At 55.2% G+C, this 22,289-nt stretch overlaps 1 protein-coding gene across 1 annotated transcript in view; it reads left to right on the top strand.

Moving 5' to 3' along the window:
• Positions 1–20,840, top strand: part of LOC148148823 (uncharacterized) — a gene marked incomplete at its 5' end in the record, with an annotated part of 44,226 nt that extends 23,386 nt beyond the window's left edge. Inside the window, 4 exons of the mRNA XM_087991804.1 lie at positions 5,493–5,710; positions 13,116–13,446; positions 14,423–15,175; positions 20,787–20,840. Coding sequence (XP_087847930.1) covers positions 5,493–5,710; positions 13,116–13,446; positions 14,423–15,175; positions 20,787–20,840 — 1,356 coding nt within the window. The remainder of the gene's footprint in view (positions 1–5,492; positions 5,711–13,115; positions 13,447–14,422; positions 15,176–20,786) is intronic.
• Positions 20,841–22,289: the final 1,449 nt, after the last annotated feature.

Genomic DNA, 22,289 nt, shown 5'->3' with positions numbered 1-22,289 from the left:
TCCTGACCCTTTCCCTAATCCTGACCCTCTCCCTATCCCTGACCCTCTTCCTGTCCCTGACCCTCTATCTACTTCTGACCCTCTCCCTATCCCTGACACTCTCCCTACTCCTGACCCTCTCCCTATCCCTGACCCACTCCCTCCTCCTGACCATCACCCTACTCCTGACCCTTTCCCTAATCCTGACCCTCTCCCTATCCCTGATCCACTTCCTCTCCCTGACCCTCTATCTACTCCTGACCCTCTCCCTAGTTCTGACCCTCTCCCTATCCCTGACCATCTCCCTATCCCTGACCCTCTCCCTCCTCCTGACCATCTCCTTAATCCTGACCCTTTCCCTAATCCTGATCCTCTCCCTATCCCTGACCTTCTCCCTATCCCTGACACACTCCCTCGTCCTGACCCTCTCCCTCTTCCTGACCCTCACCCTAATCCTGACCCTCTACCTATCCCTGACCCTCTCCGTATCCCTGGCCCGCTCCCTATCCCTGACCAACTCACTACTCCTGAAGTTCTCACTATCCCTGACACACTCCCTAACCCTGACCCTCTCCGTACCCCTGATCCTCTCCCTATCCCTGACCGAATCCCTATCCCTGACCCTCTCCCTATCCCTGACCCACTCTCTGCTCCTGACCCTTTCCCTATCCCTGACCCTCTCCCTATCCCTAACCCTCTCCCTATCCTTCATACCCCTGAACCACTCCCTACTACTGTCCCTCTTCCTATCCCTGACACTTTTCCTGTCGCTGACCCTCTATCTACTTCTGACCCTCTCCCTAGTTCTGACCCTCTCCCTATCCCTGACCCTCTCCCTGTCCCTGACACTCTACGTACCCCTGACACTCTCTCTATCCCTGACCCTCTACCTATCCCTGACACACTCCCTCCCCTCTCCCTATTCCTGACCTTCTACCTATCCCTGACCCTATCCGTATCCCTGACCCGCTCCCTATCCCTGACCAATTCCCTACTCCTGAAATTCTCCCTATCCCTGACACACTCCCTATCCCTAACCCTCTCCCTATCCTTGACCCTCTCCATACCCCTGACCCACTCCCTACTACGGACCCTCTCCCTATCTCTGACCCTCTTCCTGGCCCTGACCCTCTATCTACTTCTGACCCTCTCCCTATCCCTGACCCTCTCCCTATCCCTGACTCCCTTCCTGTCCCTGACCCTCTATCTACTCCTGACGCTCTCCCTAGTTCTGAACCTGTCCCTATCCCTGACACTCTTCCTATCCCTGACCCTCTATCTACTCCTGACCCTCACCCTAGTTCTGACCCTCTCCCTATCCCTGACCTTCTCTCTACACCTGACCATCTCCCTACTCCTGACACGCTACCTAGTTCAGACCCTCTCCCTATCCCTGACACTCTCCCTACTCCTGACCCTCTCCCTATCCCTGACCCACTCCCTCCTCCTGACCATCTCCCTACTCCTGACCCTTTTCCTAATCCTGACCCTCTCCCTATCCCTGACCCTCTCCCTACTCCTGACACACTCCCTATCCCTGACCCTCTCCCTACTCCTGGCCCAATCCCTACTCCTGATTCTCTTCCTATCCCTGACCCTCTCCCTATCCCTGACCCTCTTCCAGTCCCTGACCCTCTATCTACTCCTACCCTCTCCCTAGTTCTGACCCTCTCCCTGTCCCTGACCTTCTCCCTACTCCTGACCATCTCCCTACTCCTGACTCTCTCCCTAGTTCTGACCCTCTCCCTAACCCTGACCGTCTCCCTACTCCTGACCCTCTCCCTATCCCTGACCCACTACCTCCTCCTGACCATCTCCCTACTCCTGACCCTTTCCCTAATCCTGACCCTCTCCCTATCCCTGACCTTCTCCCTATCCCTGACACACTCCCTCTTCCTGACCCTCTCCCTATCCCTGACCCTCTCCCTACTCCTGACACTCTCCCTATCCCTGACCCTCTCCCTACTCCTGATCCTCTCCCTATCCCTGACCCTCTCCATGTCCCTGAGCCCCTCCCAACTCCTGAACCTCTCCATATCAATGATCCTCTCCCTACTCCTGACCCCTTCCCTAATACTGACCCTTGCCGTACTCCTGACCCTCTCCCTATCCCTGATCCTCTCACTATCCCTGACACACTCCCTACCCTCTCCCTCTTCCTGACGCTCTCCGTATCCCTGACCCGCTCCCTATCCCTGACCAACTCTCTACTCCAGAACTTCTCCCTATCCCTGACACACTCCCTATCCCTGACACACTCCCTAACCCTGATCCTCTCTCTACTCCTGACCCTTTCCCTATCCCTGACCCTCTCCCTATCCCTAACCTCTCCCTATCCTTGACCCTCTCCATACCCCTGACCCACTCCCTACTACTGACCCTCTCCCTATCCCTGACTCTCTTCCTGTCCCTGACCCTATATCTACTTCTGACCCTCTCCCTAGTTCTGACCCTCTCCCTATCCCTGACCCTCTCCCTATCCCTGACCCTCTCCCTCCCCTCTCCCTCTTCCTGACCCTCTCCCTATTCCTGACCCTCTACCTATCCATGACCCTCTCCGTATCCCTGACCCGCTCCCTATCCCTGACCAATTCTCTACTCCTGAACTTCTCCCTATCCCTGACACACTTCCTATCCCTGACACACTCCCTAACACTGACCCTCTCTCTTCTCCTGACCCTCTCCCTATCCCTGACCCTCTCCCTATCCCTAACCTCTCCCTATCCTTGACCATCTCCATACCCCTGACCCACTCCCTACTACTGACCCTTTCCCTATCCCTGACCCTCTTCCTGTCCCAGAGCCTCTATCTACTCCTGACCCTCTCCCTAGTTCTGACCCTCTCCCTATCCCTGACCCTCTCCCTACTCCTGACCATCTCTCTATCCCTGACCATCTCCCTAGTCCTGACCCTTTCCCTAATCCTGACCCTCTCCCTATCCCTGACCTTCTCCCTATCCTGACCCACTCCCTCTTCCTGACCCTCTCCCTATCCCTGGCCCTCTCCCTACTCCTGACCCTCTCCCTATCCCTGACACCCTCCCTCCCCTCTCCCTCTTCCTGACCCTCTTCGTATCCCTGACCCGCTCCCTATCCCTGACCAACTCTCTACTCCTGAACTTCTCCCTATCCCTGACATACTCCCTAACCCTGACCCTCTCCGTACCCCTTATCCTCTCCCTATCCCTGACCGAATCGCTATCCCTGACCCTCTCCCTATCCCTGACACTCTCCCTATCCCCGACCCACTCTCTACTCTTGACCCTTTCCCTATCCCTGACCCTCTCCCTATCCCTAACCCTCTCCCTAACCTTGACCCTCTCCATACCCCTGACCCACTCCCTAGTACTGACCCTCTCCCTATCCCTGACCCTCTTCCTGGCCCTGACCCTCTATCTACTTCTGACCCTCTCCCTAGTTCTGACCCTCTCCCTATCACTGACCCTCTCCCTATCCCTGACACTCTCCGTACCCGTGACCCTCTCCCTATCCCTGACCCTCTCCCTATCCCTGAAACATTCCCTCCCTTCTCCCTCTTCCTGACCCTCTCCCTATTCCAGACCCTCTACCTATCCCTGACCCTCTCCGTATCCCTGATCCGCTCCCTATCCCTGACCAATTCTCTACTCCTGAAATTCTCCCTATCCCTGACACACTCCCTATTCCTGACACACTCCCTAACACTGATCCTCTCTCTACTCCTTACCCTTTCCCTATCCCTGACCCTCTCCCTATCCCTAACCCTCTCCCTAACCTTTACCCTCTCCATACCCCTGACCCACTCCCTACTACTGACCGTTTCCCTATCCCTGACCCTCTTCCTGTCCCTAACTATCTACTTCTGACCCTCTCCCTATCCCTGTCCCTCTCCCTATCCCTGACCCTCTTCCTGTCCCTGATCCTCTATCAAATCCTGACCCTCTCCCTAGTTTTGACCCTCTCCCTATCCCTGACCCTCTCCCTACTCCTGACCATCTCCCTATCCCTGACCTTCTCCCTATCCCTGAACCACTCCCTCTTCCTGAGCCTCCCCCTATCCCTGACCCACGCCCTCCTCTTGACCATCTCCCTACTCCTGACCCTTTCCCTAATCCTGACCCTCTCCCTATCCCTGACCTTCTCCCTATCCCTGAACCACTCCCTCTTCCTGAGCCTCTCCCTATCCCTGACCCTCTTCCTGTCCCAGACCCTCTACCTACTCCTGACCCTCGCCCTAGTCCTGACCCTCTCCCTATCCCTGATCCTGTCCCTATCACTGACACTCTCCGTGCCCCTGACCCTCTCCCTGTCCCTGACCCCCTCCCGACTCCTGACACTCTCCCTACTCCTGAACCTCTCTATATAGCTGACCCCCTCCCTATTCCTGACCCTCGCCGTACCCCTGACCCTCTCCCTATCCCTGACCCTCTCCCTATCCCTGACACACTCCATCCCCTCTCCCTCTTCCTGTCCCTCTCCCTATTCCTGACCCTCTACCTATCCCTGACCCTCTCTTAATCCTTGACCCTCTCCCTATCCCTGACACACTCCATCCCCTCTCCCTCTTCCTGACCCTCTCCCTATTCCTGATCCTCTCCCTACTCCTGACCCTCTCCCTATCTGACCCTTTCCCTACACCTGACCCTCTGCTTATCCCTGACCCTCTCCTTACTCCTGACCCTCTCCCTATCCCTGACCCTCTCCCTACTCCTGACCCTCTCCCTAATTATGAGAAACCGAGGAGTGCAGATGCTGGAGAATCAGAATCGAAAATTATGAAGCAGGAAAATCACAGCAAGTCAGGCAGTAATCGATGAGCAGGAGATGTTTCAGGCATAAGCCTAACCCCAACACTCTCCCTATCCATGACCCTCTCCCTATCCCTGACCCACTCCCTCCTCCTGACCCTCTCCCTATCCATGACCCTCTCCCTATCCCTGACCAACTCCCTCCTCCTGACCCTCTCCCTATCCCTGACCAACTCCCTCCTCCTGACCCTCTCCCTATTCCTGACCCTCTCCCTATCCCTGACCCTCACCCTATCCATGACCCTCTCCCTATCCCTGACCTACTCCCTCCTCCTGACCCTCTCTGTACCCCTGACCCATTTTCTATTTCTGACCCTCTCCCTATCCCTGACTCACACCCTATCCATGACCCTCTCCCTATCCCTAGCCCCGACCGTCCCTCTACTCCTGAACTTCTCCCTATCCCAGACCCACTACCTATCCCTGACACTCTCCGTACCCCTGATCCTCACCCTATCCTTGACTCTCTTCCTATCCCTGACCCACACCATCCTCCTGACCCACACCCTACTCCTGACCCTCTCCCTATCCTGGACCCTCTCCCTACACCTGACACTCTCCCTTTCCCTGACCCTCTCCCTACTCCTGACCCTCTCCCTAATCCTGACCCTCTCCCTATCCCTGACCCTCTCCCTATCACTGATCCACTCCCTATCCCTGACCAAATCTCTACTCCTGAAATACTCCCTATCCCTGACCCACTCCCTATCCCTGACCCTCTCCATACCCCTGACCCTCTCCCTATCCCTGACCTACTCCCTATCCCTGACCCTCTCCATACCCCTGACCCTCTCCCTATCCCTGACCTACTCCCTATCCCTGACCCTCTCCATACCCCTGACCCTCTCCATACCACTGACCCTCTCCCTATCCCTGACCCACTCCCAATCCCTGACCCTCTCCATACCCCTGACCCTCTCTCTATCCCTGACCTTCTCCCTATGCCTGACCCTCTCCCTATCCCTGACTCACACCCTATCCATGACCCTCTCCCTATCCCTGACCGTCTCTCTACTCCGGAACTTCTCCCTATCCCAGACCCACACCCTATCCCTGACCCTCTCCGTACCCCTGACCCTCTCTCTATCCCTGACCCACTCCCAAACCCTGACCCTCTCCATAACCCTGACCCTCTCCCTATCCCTGACTCACACCCTATCCATGACCCTCTCCCTATCCCTGACCGTCTCTCTACTCCTTAACTTCTCCCTATCCCAGACACACGACCTAGCCCTGACCCTCTCCGTACCCCTGACCCTCCCCCATCCCTGACACACTCCCTACTCCTTACCCTCTTCCTATCCCTGACTCTCTACCTATCTCTGACCCTCTCCCTATCCTTGACCCTCCACGTACCCCTAATCCTGACCCTCTCCCTATCCCTGACCCACTCCCTCCTCCTGACCATCTCACTACTCCTGACTCTTTCTCTATTCCTGACCGTCTCCCTATCCCTGACCCTTTCCTTATTCCTGACCCTCTCCCTATCCCTGACCCACTCCTTCCTCGTGACCATCTCACTACTCCTGACCCTTTCTCTATTCCTGACACTCTCCCTATCCCTGACCCTTTCCTTATTCCTGACCCTCTCCCTATCCCTGACCCTCTCCCTGTTCCTGACCCATTCTCTACTCCTGACCTTCTCCCTATCCCTGACCTTCTCCCTATCCCTGAACCACTGCCTCTTCCTGACCCTCTCCCTATCCCTGACACACTCCCACCTCCTGACCATCTCCCTACTCCTGACCCTTTCCCTATTCCTCAACCTCTCCCTATACCTGACCCACTCTCTACTCCTGACCCTCTCCCTATCCCTGACCCTCTCCCTACTCCTGACACTCATCCTATCTCTGACCCTCTCCCTACTCCTGGCCCAATCCCTACTCTTGATCCTCTCCCTATCCCTGACCCTCTCCCTATCCCTGACCCTCTTCATGTCCCTGACCCTCTACCTACTCCTGACCCTCGCCCTAGTCCTGACCCTCTCCCTATCCCTGATCCCGTCCCTATCACTGACACGCTCCATACCACTGGCCCTCTCCCTGTCCCTGACCCCCTCCCGACTCCTGACCCTCTCCCTACTCCTGACCCTCTCCATATCCCTGATCCACTCCCTTCTCCTGACCCCCTCCCTATTCCTGACCCTCTCTGTACATCTGACCCTCTCCCTATCCCTGACCCTCTCCCTATCCCTGACACACTCCCTCCCCTCTCCCTCTTCCTGACCGTCTCCCTATTCCTGACCCTTTAACTATCCCTGACCCTCTCCGTATCCCTGACCTGCTCCCTATCCCTGACCAACTCTCTACTCCTGAACTTCTCCCTATCCCTGACACACTCCCTCTCCCTGACGCCCTCCGTACCCCTGACTCTCTCCCTATCCCTGACCGAATACCTATCCCTGACCCTCTCCCTATCCCTGACCCACTCTCTACTCCTGACCCTTTCCCTATCCATGACCCTCTCCCTATCCCTAACCCTCTCCCTATCCTTGACCCTCTCCATACCCTTGACCCACTTCCTACTACTGACCCTCTCTCTATCCCTGACCCTCTTCCTGTCCCTGACCCTCTATCTACTTCTGACCCTCTCCCTATCCCTGACCCTCTCCCTATCCCTGACCCTCTTCCTGTCCCTGACCCTCTATCTACTCCTGACCCTCTCCCTAGTTCTGACCCTCTCCCTATCCCTGACCCTGACCCTATCCCTGACACTCTCCGTACCCATGACCCTCTCCCTGTCCCTGACCCTCACCCTACCCCTGACCCTATCCCTGTCCCTACTCCTGACCCTCTCCCTACTCCTGACCCTCACCCTATCCCTGACACTCTCCCTACTCCTGACCCTCTCCCTACCCCTGACCCTGTCCCTATCCCTGACCCTGTCCCTACTCCTGACCGTCACCCTACCCTTGACCCTCTCCCTATCCCTGACACTCTCCCTACTCCTGACCCTCTCCCTCTTCCTGACCCTCTCCCTATTCCTGACCCACTCCCTCTCCCTGAGCCTCTCTGTACCCCGGACCCTCTCCCTATCCCTGAACGAGTCCCTATCCCTAACCCTCTCCGTATCCCTGACCCTCTCCCTACTACTGGCACTCTCCCTATCCCTGACCCTCTTCATGTCCCTGACCCTCTACCTACTCCTGATCCTCGCCCTAGTCCTGACATTCTCCCTATCCCTGATCTCGTCCCTATCACTGACACTCTCCGTACCCCTGACCCTCTCCCTGTCCCTGACCCACTCCCGACTCCTGACCCTCTCCCTACTCCTGACCCTCTCCACATCCCTGATCCTCTCCCTACTCCTGACCCCCTCCCAATTCCTGACACTCTCCGTACCCCTGATCCTCTCCCTATCCCTGACCTTCTCCCTATCCCTGACACACTTCCTCCCCTCTCCCTCTTCCTGACCCTCTCCCTATTCCTGACCCTTTACCTATCCCTGACCCTCTCCGTATCCCTGACCCTCTTCCTGTCCTTGACCCTCAATCTACTCCTGACCCTCTCCCTAGTTCTGACCCTCTCCCTATCCCTGATCCTTACCCTATCCCTGACCCTCTCCGTACCCCTGACCCTCCCCCATCCCTGACAAAATCCCTACTCCTGACCCTCTTCCTATCCCTGACCCTCTACCTATCCCTGACACACTCCCTCCCCTCTCCCTCTTCCTGACCATCTCCCTATTCCTGACCCTTTACCTATCCCTGACCCTCTCCGTATCCCTGATCCGCTCCCTTTCCCTGACCAACTCTCTACTCCTGAACATCTCCCTATCCCTGACCCACTCCCTCTCCCTGACCCTCTCCATACCCCTGACCCTCTCCCTATCCCTGACCGAATCCCTATCCCTGACCCACTCTCTACTCCTGACCCTTTCCCTATCCCTGACCCTCTCCATATCCTTGACCCACTCCCTACTACTGATCCTTTCCCTATCCCTGACCCTCTCCCTATCCCTGACCCTCTTCCTGTCCCTGACCCTCTATCTACTCCTGACCCTCTCCCTAGTTCTGACCCTCTCCCTATCCCTGATCCTTACACTATCCCTGACCCACTCCGTACCCCTGACCCTCCCCCATCCCTGACAAAATCCCTACTCCTGACCCTCTTCCTATCCCTGACCCTTTACCTATCCCTGACCCTCTCCGTATTCCTGACCCGCTCCCTATCCCTGACCAACTCTCTACTCCTGAACATCTCCCTATCCCTGACACACTCCCTCTCCCTGACCCTCTCCGTACCCCTGACCCTCTCCCTATCCCTGACCGAATCCCTATCCCTGACCGTCTCCCTATCCCTGACCCACTCTCTACTCCTGACCCTTTCCCTATCCCTGACCCTCTCCCTATCCCTAACCCTCTCCCTCCTCCTGACTATCTCCCTACTCCTGACCCTTTCTCTATTCCTGACCCTCTCCCTATCCCTGACCCTTTCCTTATTCCTGACCCTCTCACTATCCCTGACCCTCTCCCTGTTCCTGACCCATTCTCTACTCCTGACCTTCTCCCTATCCCTGACCTTCTCCCTATCCCTGAACCACTGCCTCTTCCTGACCCTCTCCGTATCCCTGACCCACTCCCTCCTCCTGACCATCTCACTACTCCTGACCCTTTCCCTATTCCTGACTCTCTCCCTATACCTGACCCACTCCCTACTCCTGACCCACTCCCTACTCCTGACACTCACCCTATCTCTGACCCTCTCCCTACTCCTGGCCCAATCCCTACTCTTGACAGTTTCCCTATCCCTGACCCTCTCCCTATCCCTGACCTACTCCCTCCTCCTGACCCTCTCCCTATCCCTGACCCATTCTCTATTTCTGACCCTCTCCCTATCCCTGATCCTCACCCTATCTGTGACTCTCTTCCTACCCCTGACCCACACGCTACTCCTGACCCTCTCCCTATCCTGGACTCTCTCCCTACTCCTGACACTCTCCCTTTCCCTGACCCTCTCCCTACACCTGACCCTCTCCCTAATCCCGACCCTTTCCCTATCCCTGACCCTCTCCCTATCACTGACCCGCTCCCTATCCCTGACCAAATCTCTACTCCTGAACTTCTCTCTATCGCTGACCCACTCCCTATCCCTGACCCTCTCCATACCCCTGACCCTCTCTCTATCCCTAACACACTTTCTATCCCTGAACCTCTCCATACCCCTGACCCTCTCTCTATCCCTGACCTTCTCTCTATGCCTGACCCTCTCCCTATCCCGGACTCACACCCTATCCATGACCCTCTCCCTATCCCTGACCGTCTCTCTACTCCTGAACTTCTTCCTATCCCAGACCCACTACCTATCCCTGATCCTCTCCATACCTCTGACCCTCCCCCATCCCTGACACACTCCCTACTCTTGACCCTCTTCCTATCCCTGACCCTCTACCTATCTCTGACCCTTACCCTATCCCTGACCCTCTCCGTACCCCTGACCCCTCCCCATCCCTGACACACTCCCTACTCCTGACCCTCTTCCTATCCCTGACCCTCTACCTATCTCTGACCCTCTCCCTATCCTTGACCCTCTCCGTACCCCTGACCCACACTCTACTCCTGACCCTCTCCCTATCCCTGACCCTTTCCTTATACCTGACCCACTCCCTATCCCTGACCCACTCCCTCCTCCTGATCATTTCCCTACTCCTGACCATTTCCCTTTCCCTGACCCTCTCCCTATCCCTGACCCACTCCCTACTCCTGACCATCTCCCTACTCCTGACCCTCTCCCTAGTTCTTACCCTCTGCATATCCCTGACCCTCTCTCTACTCCTGACCCTCTCCCTATCCCTGACCCACTCCCTCCTCCTGACCATCTCCCTACTCCTGACCCTTTCCCTAATCCTGACCCTCTCCTTATCCCTGACCTTCTCCCTATCCCTGACCCACTCCCTCTTCCTGACCCTCTTCCTATCCCTGACCCTTTACCTATCCCTGACCCTCTCCGTACCCCTGACCCTCTCCCTATCCCTGACCGAATCCCTATCCCTGACCGTCTCCCTATCCCTGACCCACTCTCTACTCCTGACCCTTTCCCTATCCCTGACCCTCTCCCTATCCCTAACCCTCTCCCTCCTCCTGACTATCTCCCTACTCCTGACCCTTTCTCTATTCCTGACCCTCTCCCTATCCCTGACCCTTTCCTTATTCCTGACCCTCTCACTATCCCTGACCCTCTCCCTGTTCCTGACCCATTCTCTACTCCTGACCTTCTCCCTATCCCTGACCTTCTCCCTATCCCTGAACCACTGCCTCTTCCTGACCCTCTCCATATCCCTGACCCACTCCCTCCTCCTGACCCACTCCCTACTCCTGACCCTCTCCCTATTCCTGACACTCACCCTATCTCTGACCCTCTCCCTACTCCTGGCCCAATCCCTACTCTTGATCCTCTCCCTATCCCTGACCCTCTCCCTATCCCTGACCCTCTTCATGTCCCTGAACCTCTACCTACTCCTGACCCTCGCACTAGTCCTGACACTCCCCCTATCCCTGATCCCGTCCCTATCACTGACACTCTCCGTACCCCTGACCCTCTCCCTATCCCTGACCCACTCCCGACACCTGACCCTCTCCCTACTCCTGACCCTCTCCATATCCCTGATCCTCTCCCTACTCCTGACCCCCTCCCTATTCCTGACTCTTTCCGTACCCCTGACCCTCTCCCTATCCCTGACCCTCTCCCTATCCCTGACACACTACCCGGCCTCTCCCTCTTCCTGACCCTCTCCCTATTCCTGACCTTTTAACTATCCCTGACCCTCTCCGTATCCCTGACCCGCTCCCTATCCCTGACCAACTCTCTACTCCTGAACTTCTCCCTATCCCTGACTCACTCCCTCTCCCTGACGCTCTCCGTACCCCTGACCCTCGCCCTATCCCTCACCGAATCCCTATCCCTGACCCTCTCCCTATCCCTGACCCACTCTCTACTCCTGACCCTTTCCCTATCCCTGACCCTCTCCCTATCCCTAACCCTCTCCCTATCCTTGACCCTCTCCATACCCTTGACCCACTCCCTACTACTGACCCTCTCCCTATCCCTGACCCACTCTCTACTCCTGACCCTTTCCCTATCCCTGACCTTTTCCCTATCCCTAACCCTCTCCCTATCCTTGACCCTCGCCATACCCTTGACCCACTCCCTACTACTGACCCTCTCCCTATCCCTGACCCTCTTCCTGTCCCTGACCCTCTATCTACTTCTGACCCTCTCCCTATCCCTGACCCTTTCCCTATCCCTGACCCTCTTCCTGTCCCTGACCCTCTATCTAATCCTGACCCTCTCCCTAGTTCTGACTCCCTCCCTATCCCTGACCCTTACCCTATCCCTGACACTCTCCATACCCATGACCCTCTCCCTGTCCCTGACCCTGTCCCTACTCCTGACCCTCTCCCTACTCCTGACCCTCACCCTATCCCTGACACTCTCCCTACTCCTGACCCTCTCCCTACTCCTGACCCTCTCCCTATCTCTGACCCTTTCCCTACACCTGACCCTCTCCTTATCCCTGACCGTCTCCCTACTCCTGATCCTCTCCCTATTCCTGACCCTCTCCCTATCCCTGACCTACTCCCTCCTCCTGACCCTCTCCCTATCCCTGACCCATTCTCTATTTCTGACCCTCTCCCTATCCCTGATCCTCACCCTATCTGTGACTCTCTTCCTACCCCTGACCCACACGCTACTCCTGACCCTCTCCCTATCCTGGACTCTCTCCCTACTCCTGACACTCTCCCTTTCCCTGACCCTCTCCCTACACCTGACCCTCTCCCTAATCCCGACCCTTTCCCTATCCCTGACCCTCTCCCTATCACTGACCCGCTCCCTATCCCTGACCAAATCTCTACTCCTGAACTTCTCTCTATCGCTGACCCACTCCCTATCCCTGACCCTCTCCATACCCCTGACCCTCTCTCTATCCCTAACACACTTTCTATCCCTGAACCTCTCCATACCCCTGACCCACTTTCTATCCCTGACCTTCTCTCTATGCCTGACCCTCTCCCTATCCCGGACTCACACCCTATCCATGACCCTCTCCCTATCCCTGACCGTCTCTCTACTCCTGAACTTCTTCCTATCCCAGACCCACTACCTATCTCTGATCCTCTCCATACCTCTGACCCTCCCCCATCCCTGACACACTCCCTACTCTTGACCCTCTTCCTATCCCTGACCCTCTACCTATCTCTGACCCCTACCCTATCCCTGACCCTCTCCGTACCCCTGACCCCTCCCCATCCCTGACACACTCCCTACTCCTGACCCTCTTCCTATCCCTGACCCTCTCCCTATCCCTGACCCTTTCCCTATCCCTGACCCTCTTCCTGTCCCTGACCCTCTATCTACTCCTGACCCTCTCCCTAGTTCTGACTCCCTCCCTATCCCTGACCCTTACCCTATCCCTGACACTCTCCATACCCATGACCCTCTCCCTGTCCCTGACCCTCCCCCTACCCCTGACCCTCTCCCTCTCCCTGACCCTGTCCCTACTCCTGACCCTCTCCCTACTCCTGACCCTCACCCTATCCCTGACACTCTCCCTACTCCTGACCCTCTCCCTACTCCTGACCCTCTCCCTATCTCTGACCCTTTCCCTACACCTGACCCTCTCCTTATCCCTGACCGTCTCCCTACTCCTGATCCTCTCCCTATTCCTGACCCTCTCCCTATCCATGACGCTCGCCCTATCCATGACCCTCTCCCTATCCCTGACCTACTCCCTCCTCCTGACCCTCTCCCTATCCCTGACCCATTCTCTATTTCTGACCCTCTCCCTATCCCTGATCCTCACCCTATCTGTGACTCTCTTCCTACTCCTGACCCACACGCTACTCCTGACCCTCTCCCTATCCTGGACTCTCTCCCTACTCCTGACACTCTCCCTTTCCCTGACCCTCTCCCTACTCCTGACACTCTCCCTTTCCCTGACCCTCTCCCTACACCTGACCCTCTCCCTAATCCCGACCCTTTCCCTATCCCTGACCCTCTCCCTATCACTGACCCGCTCCCTATCCCTGACCAAATCTCTACTCCTGAACTTCTCTCTATCGCTGACCCACTCCCTATCCCTGACCCTCTCCATACCCCTGACCCTCTCTCTATCCCTAACACACTTTCTATCCCTGAACCTCTCCATACCCCTGACTCTCTCTCTATCCCTGACCTTCTCTCTATGCCTGACCCTCTCCCTATCCCGGACTCACACCCTATCCATGACCCTCTCCCTATCCCTGACCGTCTCTCTACTCCTGAACTTCTTCCTATCCCAGACCCACTACCTATCCCTGATCCTCTCCATACCTCTGACCCTCCCCCATCCCTGACACACTCCCTACTCCTGACCCTCTTCCTATCCCTGACCCTCTACCTATCTCTGACCCTTACCCTATCCCTGACCTTCTCCGTACCCCTGACCCCTCCCCATCCCTGACACACCTCCTACTCCTGACCCTCTTCCTATCCCTGACCCTCTACCTATCTCTGACCCTCTCCCTATCCTTGACCCTCTCCGTACCCCTGACCCACACTCTACTCCTGACCCTCTCCCTATCCCTGACCCTTTCCTTATACCTGACCCACTCCCTATCCCTGACCCACTCCCTCCTCCTGATCATTTCCCTACTCCTGACCATTTCCCTTTCCCTGAACCTCTCCCTATCCCTGACCCACTCCCTACTCCTGACCATCTCCCTACTCCTGACCCTCTCCCTAGTTCTTACCCTCTGCATATCCCTGACCCTCTCTCTACTCCTGACCCTCTCCCTATCCCTGACCCACTCCCTCCTCCTGACCATCTCCCTACTCCTGACCCTTTCCCTAATTCTGACCCTCTCCCTATCCCTGACCTTCTCCCTATCCCTGACCCACTCCCTCTTCCTGACCCTCTTCCTATCCCTGACCCTTTACCTATCCCTGACCCTCTCCGTACCCCTGACCCTCTCCCTATCCCTGACCGAATCCCTATCCCTGACCGTCTCCCTATCCCTGACCCACTCTCTACTCCTGACCCTTTCCCTATCCCTGACCCTCTCCCTATCCCTAACCCTCTCCCTCCTCCTGACTATCTCCCTACTCCTGACCCTTTCTCTATTCCTGACCCTCTCCCTATCCCTGACCCTTTCCTTATTCCTGACCCTCTCACTATCCCTGACCCTCTCCCTGTTCCTGACCCATTCTCTACTCCTGACCTTCTCCCTATCCCTGACCTTCTCCCTATCCCTGAACCACTGCCTCTTCCTGGCCCTCTCCATATCCCTGACCCACTCCCTCCTCCTGACCATCTCCCTACTCCTGACCCTTTCCCTATTCCTGACTCTCTCCCTATACCTGACCCACTCCCTACTCCTGACCCTCTCCCTACTCCTGACACTCACCCTATCTCTGACCCTCTCCCTACTCCTGGCCCAATCCCTACTCTTGATCCTCTCCCTATCCCTGACCCTCTCCCTATCCCTGACCCTCTTCATGTCCCTGAACCTCTACCTACTCCTGACCCTCGCACTAGTCCTGACACTCCCCCTATCCCTGATCCCGTCCCTATCACTGACACTCTCCGTACCCCTGACCCTCTCCCTGTCCCTGACCCACTCCCGACACCTGACCCTCTCCCTACTCCTGACCCTCTCCATATCCCTGATCCTCTCCCTACTCCTGACCCCCTCCCTATTCCTGACTCTCTCCGTACCCCTGACCCTCTCCCTATCCCTGACCCTCTCCCTATCCCTGACACACTACCCGGCCTCTCCCTCATCCTGACCCTCTCCCTATTCCTGACCTTTTAACTATCCCTGACCCTCTCCGTATCCCTGACCCGCTTCCTATCCCTGACCAACTCTCTACTCCTGAACTTCTCCCTATCCCTGACTCACTCCCTCTCCCTGACGCTCTCCGTACCCCTGACCCTCGCCCTATCCCTCACCGAATCCCTATCCCTGACCCTCTCCCTATCCCTGACCCACTCTCTACTCCTGACCCTTTCGCTATCCCTGACCCTCTCCCTATCCCTAACCCTCTCCCTATCCTTGACCCTCTCCATACCCTTGACCCACTCCCTACTACTGACCCTCTCCCTATCCCTGACCCACTCTCTACTCCTGACCCTTTCCCTATCCCTGACCCTTTCCCTATCCCTAACCCTCTCCCTATCCTTGACCCTCGCCATACCCTTGACCCACTCCCTACTACTGACCCTCTCCCTATCCCTGACCCTCTTCCTGTCCCTGACCCTCTATCTACTTCTGACCCTCTCCCTATCCCTGACCCTTTCCCTATCCCTGACCCTCTTCCTGTCCCTGACCCTCTATCTACTCCTGACCCTCTCCCTAGTTCTGACTCCCTCCCTATTCCTGACCCTTACCCTATCCCTGACACTCTCCATACCCATGACCCTCTCCCTGTCCCTGACCCTCCCCCTACCCCTGACCCTCTCCCTCTCCCTGACCCTGTCCCTACTCCTGACCCTCTCCCTACTCCTGACCCTCACCCTATCCCTGACACTCTCCCTACTCCTGACCCTCTCCCTACTCCTGACCCTCTCCCTATCTCTGACCCTTTCCCTACACCTGACCCTCTCCTTATCCCTGACCGTCTCCCTACTCCTGATCCTCTCCCTATTCCTGACCCTCTCCCTATCCATGACGCTCGCCCTATCCATGACCCTCTCCCTATCCCTGACCTACTCCCTCCTCCTGACCCTCTCCCTATCCCTGACCCATTCTCTATTTCTGACCCTCTCCCTATCCCTGATCCTCACCCTATCTGTGACTCTCTTCCTACCCCTGACCCACACGCTACTCCTGACCCTCTCCCTATCCTGGACTCTCTCCCTACTCCTGACACTCTCCCTTTCCCTGACCCTCTCCCTACTCCTGACACTCTCCCTTTCCCTGACCCTCTCCCTACACCTGACCCTCTCCCTAATCCCGACCCTTTCCCTATCCCTGACCCTCTCCCTATCACTGACCCGCTCCCTATCCCTGACCAAATCTCTACTCCTGAACTTCTCTCTATCGCTGACCCACTCCCTATCCCTGACCCTCTCCATACCCCTGACCCTCTCTCTATCCCTAACCCACTTTCTATCCCTGAACCTCTCCATACCCCTGACCCTCTCTCTATCCCTGACCTTCTCTCTATGCCTGACCCTCTCCCTATCCCGGACTCACACCCTATCCATGACCCTCTCCCTATCCCTGACCGTCTCTCTACTCCTGAACTTCTTCCTATCCCAGACCCACTACCTATCCCTGATCCTCTCCATACCTCTGACCCTCCCCCATCCCTGACACACTCCCTACTCCTGACCCTCTTCCTATCCCTGACCCTCTACCTATCTCTGACCCTTACCCTATCCCTGACCCTCTCCGTACCCCTGACCCCTCCCCATCCCTGACACACTCCCTACTCCTGACCCTCTTCCTATCCCTGACCCTCTACCTATCTCTGACCCTCTCCCTATCCTTGACCCTCTCCGTACCCCTGACCCACACTCTACTCCTGACCCTCTCCCTATCCCTGACCCTTTCCTTATACCTGACCCACTCCCTATCCCTGACCCACTCCCTCCTCCTGATCATTTCCCTACTCCTGACCATTTCCCTTTCCCTGACCCTCTCCCTATCCCTGACCCACTCCCTACTCCTGACCATCTCCCTACTCCTGACCCTCTCCCTAGTTCTTACCCTCTGCATATCCCTGACCCTCTCTCTACTCCTGACCCTCTCCCTATCCCTGACCCACTCCCTCCTCCTGACCATCTCCCTACTCCTGACCCTTTCCCTAATCCTGACCCTCTCCCTATCCCTGACCTTCTCCCTATCCCTGACCCACTCCCTCTTCCTGACCCTCTTCCTATCCCTGACCCTCTACCTATCTCTGACCCTTACCCTATCCTTGACCCTCTCCGTACCCCTGACCCACTCCCTACTCCTGACCCTTTCTCTATTCCTGACCCTCTCCCTATCCCTGACCCTTTCCTTATTCCTGACCCACTCCCTATCCCTGACCCACTCCCTCCTCCTGACCATTTCCCTACTCCTGACCCTTTCCCTATTCCTGACCCTCTCCCTATCCCTGACCCTCTCCCTGTTCCTGACCCACTCCCTCCTCCTGACCCTCTCATTACTCCTGACTCTTTCCCTATAGCTGACCCACTCCCTACTCCTGACCATCTCCCTACTCCTGACCCTCTCCCTATACCTGACCCACTCCCTACTCCTGATCATCTCCCTACTCCTGACCCTCTCCCTATTCCTGACCCTCTCCCTATCCCTGACCCTCTCCCTACTCCTGATCCTTCCCTATCCCTGACCCACTCCCTCTTCCTGACCCTCTCCCTATCCCTGACCCTCTCCCTACTCCTGACACTCTCACTATCCCTGACCCTCTCCCTACTCCTGGCCCAATCCCTACTCCTGACCCTCTCCCTATCCCTGACCCTCTCCCTATCCCTAACCCTCTCCCTACTCCTGGCCCAATCCCTACTCCTGAACCTCTCCCTATCCCTGACCCTCTCCCTATCCCTGATCCTGTCCCTATCACTGACACTCTCCGTACCCCTGACCCTCTCTCTCTCCCTGACCCCTCCCGACTCCTGACCCTCTCACTACTCCTGAACCTCTCCATATCCCTGACCCTCTCCCTATCCCTGACCACTCCCGACTCCTGACCCTCTCACTACTCCTGAACCTCTCCATATCCCTGACCCTCTCCCTATCCCTGACTCTCTCCCTATCCCTGACTCACTCCATCCCCTCTCCCTCTTCCTGACCCTCTCCCTATTCCTGACCCTGTACCTATCCCTGACCCTCTCCATACCCCGATCCTCTCCCTATCCCTGACCGAATCCCTATCCCTGACCCTCTCCCTATCCCTGACCCACTCTCTACTCCTGACCCTCTCCCTATCCCTGACCCTCTCCCTATCCTTGACCCTCTCCATACCCCTGACCCACACCCTACTACTGACCCTCTCCCTATCCCTGACCCCGTCCCTATCCCTGACCCTCTCCCTATCCCTGACACACTCTCTCCCCTCTCCCTATTCCTGACCCTCTCCCTATTCCTGACCCTCTACCTATCCCTGACCCTCTCCATATCACTGACCCGCTCCCTATCCCTGACCAACTCTCTACTCCTGAACTTCTCCCTATCCCTGACCCACTCCCTAACCCTGACCCTCTCCCTATCCCTGACCCTCTTCCTGTCCCTGACCTTCTATCTACTTCTGACCCTCTATCTACTCCTGACCTTCTCCCTAGTTCTGACCCTCTCCTATCCCTGACCCTGTCCCTATCCCTGACACTCTCCATACCCCTGACCCTCTCCCTATCCCTGACCCTCTCCTGTCCCTGACCCTCTATCTACTCCTGACCTTCTCCCTAGTTCTGACCCTCTCCTATCCCTGACCCTGTCCCAATCCCTGACACTCTCCATACCCCTGACCCTCTCCTTAACATCAAATTTCTTACTAACATTGATCCTCTAGCTAACTCTGGCCCTCACCCTGACCCTAGCCCTCTCCCTAATCCTGACCCTCTTCCTGATCCTCTTCCTAATCCTCACCCTCTCCCTAACCCTGACCCTCTCCCTAACCCTGATCTCCTCCCTAGTCCTGACACTCTCCCTAATTATGAGAAACCGAGGAGTGCAGATGCTGGAGAATCAGAATCGAAAATTATGACAGCAAGTCAGGCAGTAATCGAAGAGCAGGAGATGTTTCATCTCTCCCTAACCCCAACACTCTCCCTATCCTGACCCTCTCCCTCATCCTGACCCCCTTCCTGACCCTCTCCCAAACCCTGAACGCCTCTCTAACCCTGAACCCCTCCCTAACCCTGAACCCCTCTCTAACCTTGATACTCTCCCTAACTCTGAGCGTTTTCCTCATCCTTACTGTTTCTCTGACTCCATCCTTAATCCTAAATATTCTCTCAAACAAACAATCCTACACGTGTGCAGCCAATGCAGTCTCGGGAGGTAGAAGTAGCACCAATGATGAAGAGCTACCTTCATGTACAAGGGATAATCTAAATGGAGATACAGGTCATAGACAGGGTCTACGGCAGGGAACATGGGTGAGGACTTTGATGGGGTAGCATACAAGACACAGCCGAGGAGGATGTTCAGTGACATCAACAAGTAAGTCATAACATCAGACCACTGCCAAGCGCAATGGAGGAGTCCAGCTCTAACACAGCACAAGATACAGTGCAGAGACTGGAACCCTACCTTTTCTCGTGCAAAATGGTATTAATCACCATGACTGCATTTATGGACCTAGGTACATACAAACATCTGCTGGGCATCCTCTTAGCTAGTGTACAGCATGAATATCTAAATCATCTGACATTTCAGTGTTGTAGTACCAGCTCAAGCTGAGATCATGTGATCTATGCTTGTTGCCGGTTGGTTGGATGTGACATGCAGAGTCCTGCGATACTTGAGGTGTACTAAAACAGGAAAAGACAGTTGGGGGACAAGCAAGGGTTAATCGCACAGCTGTTGTTTGCATAAGGACATGTGTTTTTGGCGAAAGATGTTTTGGTAAGATGCTGATGATCATTTTAATTGCAGCATCTTACATAAGATGACACAATGGATGGCGAAGTGGGGAATGATGGTAAGGCCAAGGTAATGAGTCTGAACAGGTATCCTGGACACTCTGTTTGGTCTGAAGGAGTCCTGGCTGTCCTTTCTCTGCTTCCTCTTCCTCCTGTTCCTGAGGTGGGCTACGGAGCCCTCATGATAAAGGTCACATCCTGATGATGATGATATTGTCAGGGGGTACAGCATTCCAGCACAGATTTGAAGACACGCACTGGCCTGCATTGTTAGGCTTTCTCAAGAAATCCAGGCATAAGAACTGCTACTTGAGAATGCCAGTGGTCTTCTTGGTGATGGTTGTGTTAGCTGCATGACTCCCAGTGTGGATGATGAGAACCGTGGTCATCAGCCAATGTTGAGGCTGCATTCCTTATCTCCTACTAGCCTCTTTCTGCTCTTCTTGATTGTAGGAATTAACAGGTCAAGTCATCTTGGCTACTGACAGGAAAACAGACATGCACTGACATATGGGTTTGCATGTGGCACATGTTAAAGATCAGTTGTACGCTGCTGGAATGCCCTTATAATTTCTGTTGCTCTTTCTGCTCGTATGTAGAGCGTGCAGTCACATAAGTGCAGTCAATGGCTCCCTGCACTTGGTGTAACATCAGCTCTATTCTCAAGTGAGTGAACACTAACAGGCCTTTTAAATATAAATATATTAGAAGGGATGATAAGAGAGGACATCACAGAAACCCTGCAGACTCAGATCCCTATTCCACACCCTTTGACATAACTATTGGCATAGATCCTCAACTCAGTGGGTATTCTTAGAATAGTTGACCCTTTATTCTACAGCCAGTAATCCCACTGTCCTGGCAAATCTAAATCCATGTGCCTGATTATGCTACTTCTCTGACTTAGAGAGAATGTGATGAAAATTGCCTTCCTATGTTTAAAGGCCTTTACAATCTTCTGTGTGTTGGAGCAGTTTGATGTGTCCCCTCTGCCTGCTGGAGGTTTAATGTGACTTTCAGCTTTGCAATCACAGGCAGCACCACCCTCACCCCATAAGCTGTAGGAACTCTTTGAAAGAGGAAGCACGTTTCTGTAACCATCACCCAATTGCGTCTGACATTGCATTTGCTTGAGCTGGAAGGATAAGAAACGCCTTTGTGGTGGGGAGAGCCTGCTATAGAGAAACTGCCTCACGCTCTTCTCTCTCTGCAGTTCCTGCTCCTGTCTGCTAGTCATGATGCAGACCCAGAGGCTCTTGCAGACTAGCAGGTGACCAAATACCCTGCTTTTCCTGAACAGATGCACCAGGTGACTCGTCGACTTTCACAAACCAACCTTGCCACTTCCAGAAACATTAACGTAGCAGAGGTAAGTCAAAAGTAGCTCACCAGTAATTTAATGGCTGACCCTTTGAAATATGCTTCTTCAGCAGAGAGTGACTATCGCAGATGGTTAATGAATCCACACAGTTCAAATTCAAGAAACACGCATTGCACCACTTGGAATGGCTGTTTAACCTCATGATCTGGCCAAACCCATCACTGCCAATACACACAAGCTGTGCTTCCACTAGCTGTCTTACTGGCACAGGATATTGTGCTGGTAATAGCAGAATTAGCCAGAAGCATAGCACTCATTTTATCTTTTTTTAAATTTCAGCCCTACCTTGACACTGACAACAACATTGCTTCGTGAGACCAATTTCCCAGTCTCATGCAGTCCTCTTTTTAAAACATAACCTTTCCATTCTGTTTATTTCTAAAGTTTCTCCTTTATGAATATTTTCTCTGTGCAGCTGACCTTTATGAAAAATCCCAATAAAAAAAAGTTGCAACAGGTAATTGAAAAGAAAGAACTTTTATAAGAGATTGAACAAATGAAATCCCCAGTTTCCCGACAAGTCAGTAGGTAATTGGAATTTTAACAGTCAGAGGAACAGGCAAGCAAAGGCACTT

The sequence above is a fragment of the Chiloscyllium plagiosum genome, unplaced genomic scaffold (assembly GCF_037043375.1).
Source record: "Chiloscyllium plagiosum isolate Xiang-an unplaced genomic scaffold, Cpla_swu_hap1 HiC_scaffold_11, whole genome shotgun sequence".
Classification (NCBI taxonomy): Eukaryota; Metazoa; Chordata; class Chondrichthyes; order Orectolobiformes; family Hemiscylliidae; genus Chiloscyllium; species Chiloscyllium plagiosum.
Note: the sequence above shows the minus strand (reverse complement) of the source record. Positions and strands in the feature narration are given on the sequence as shown.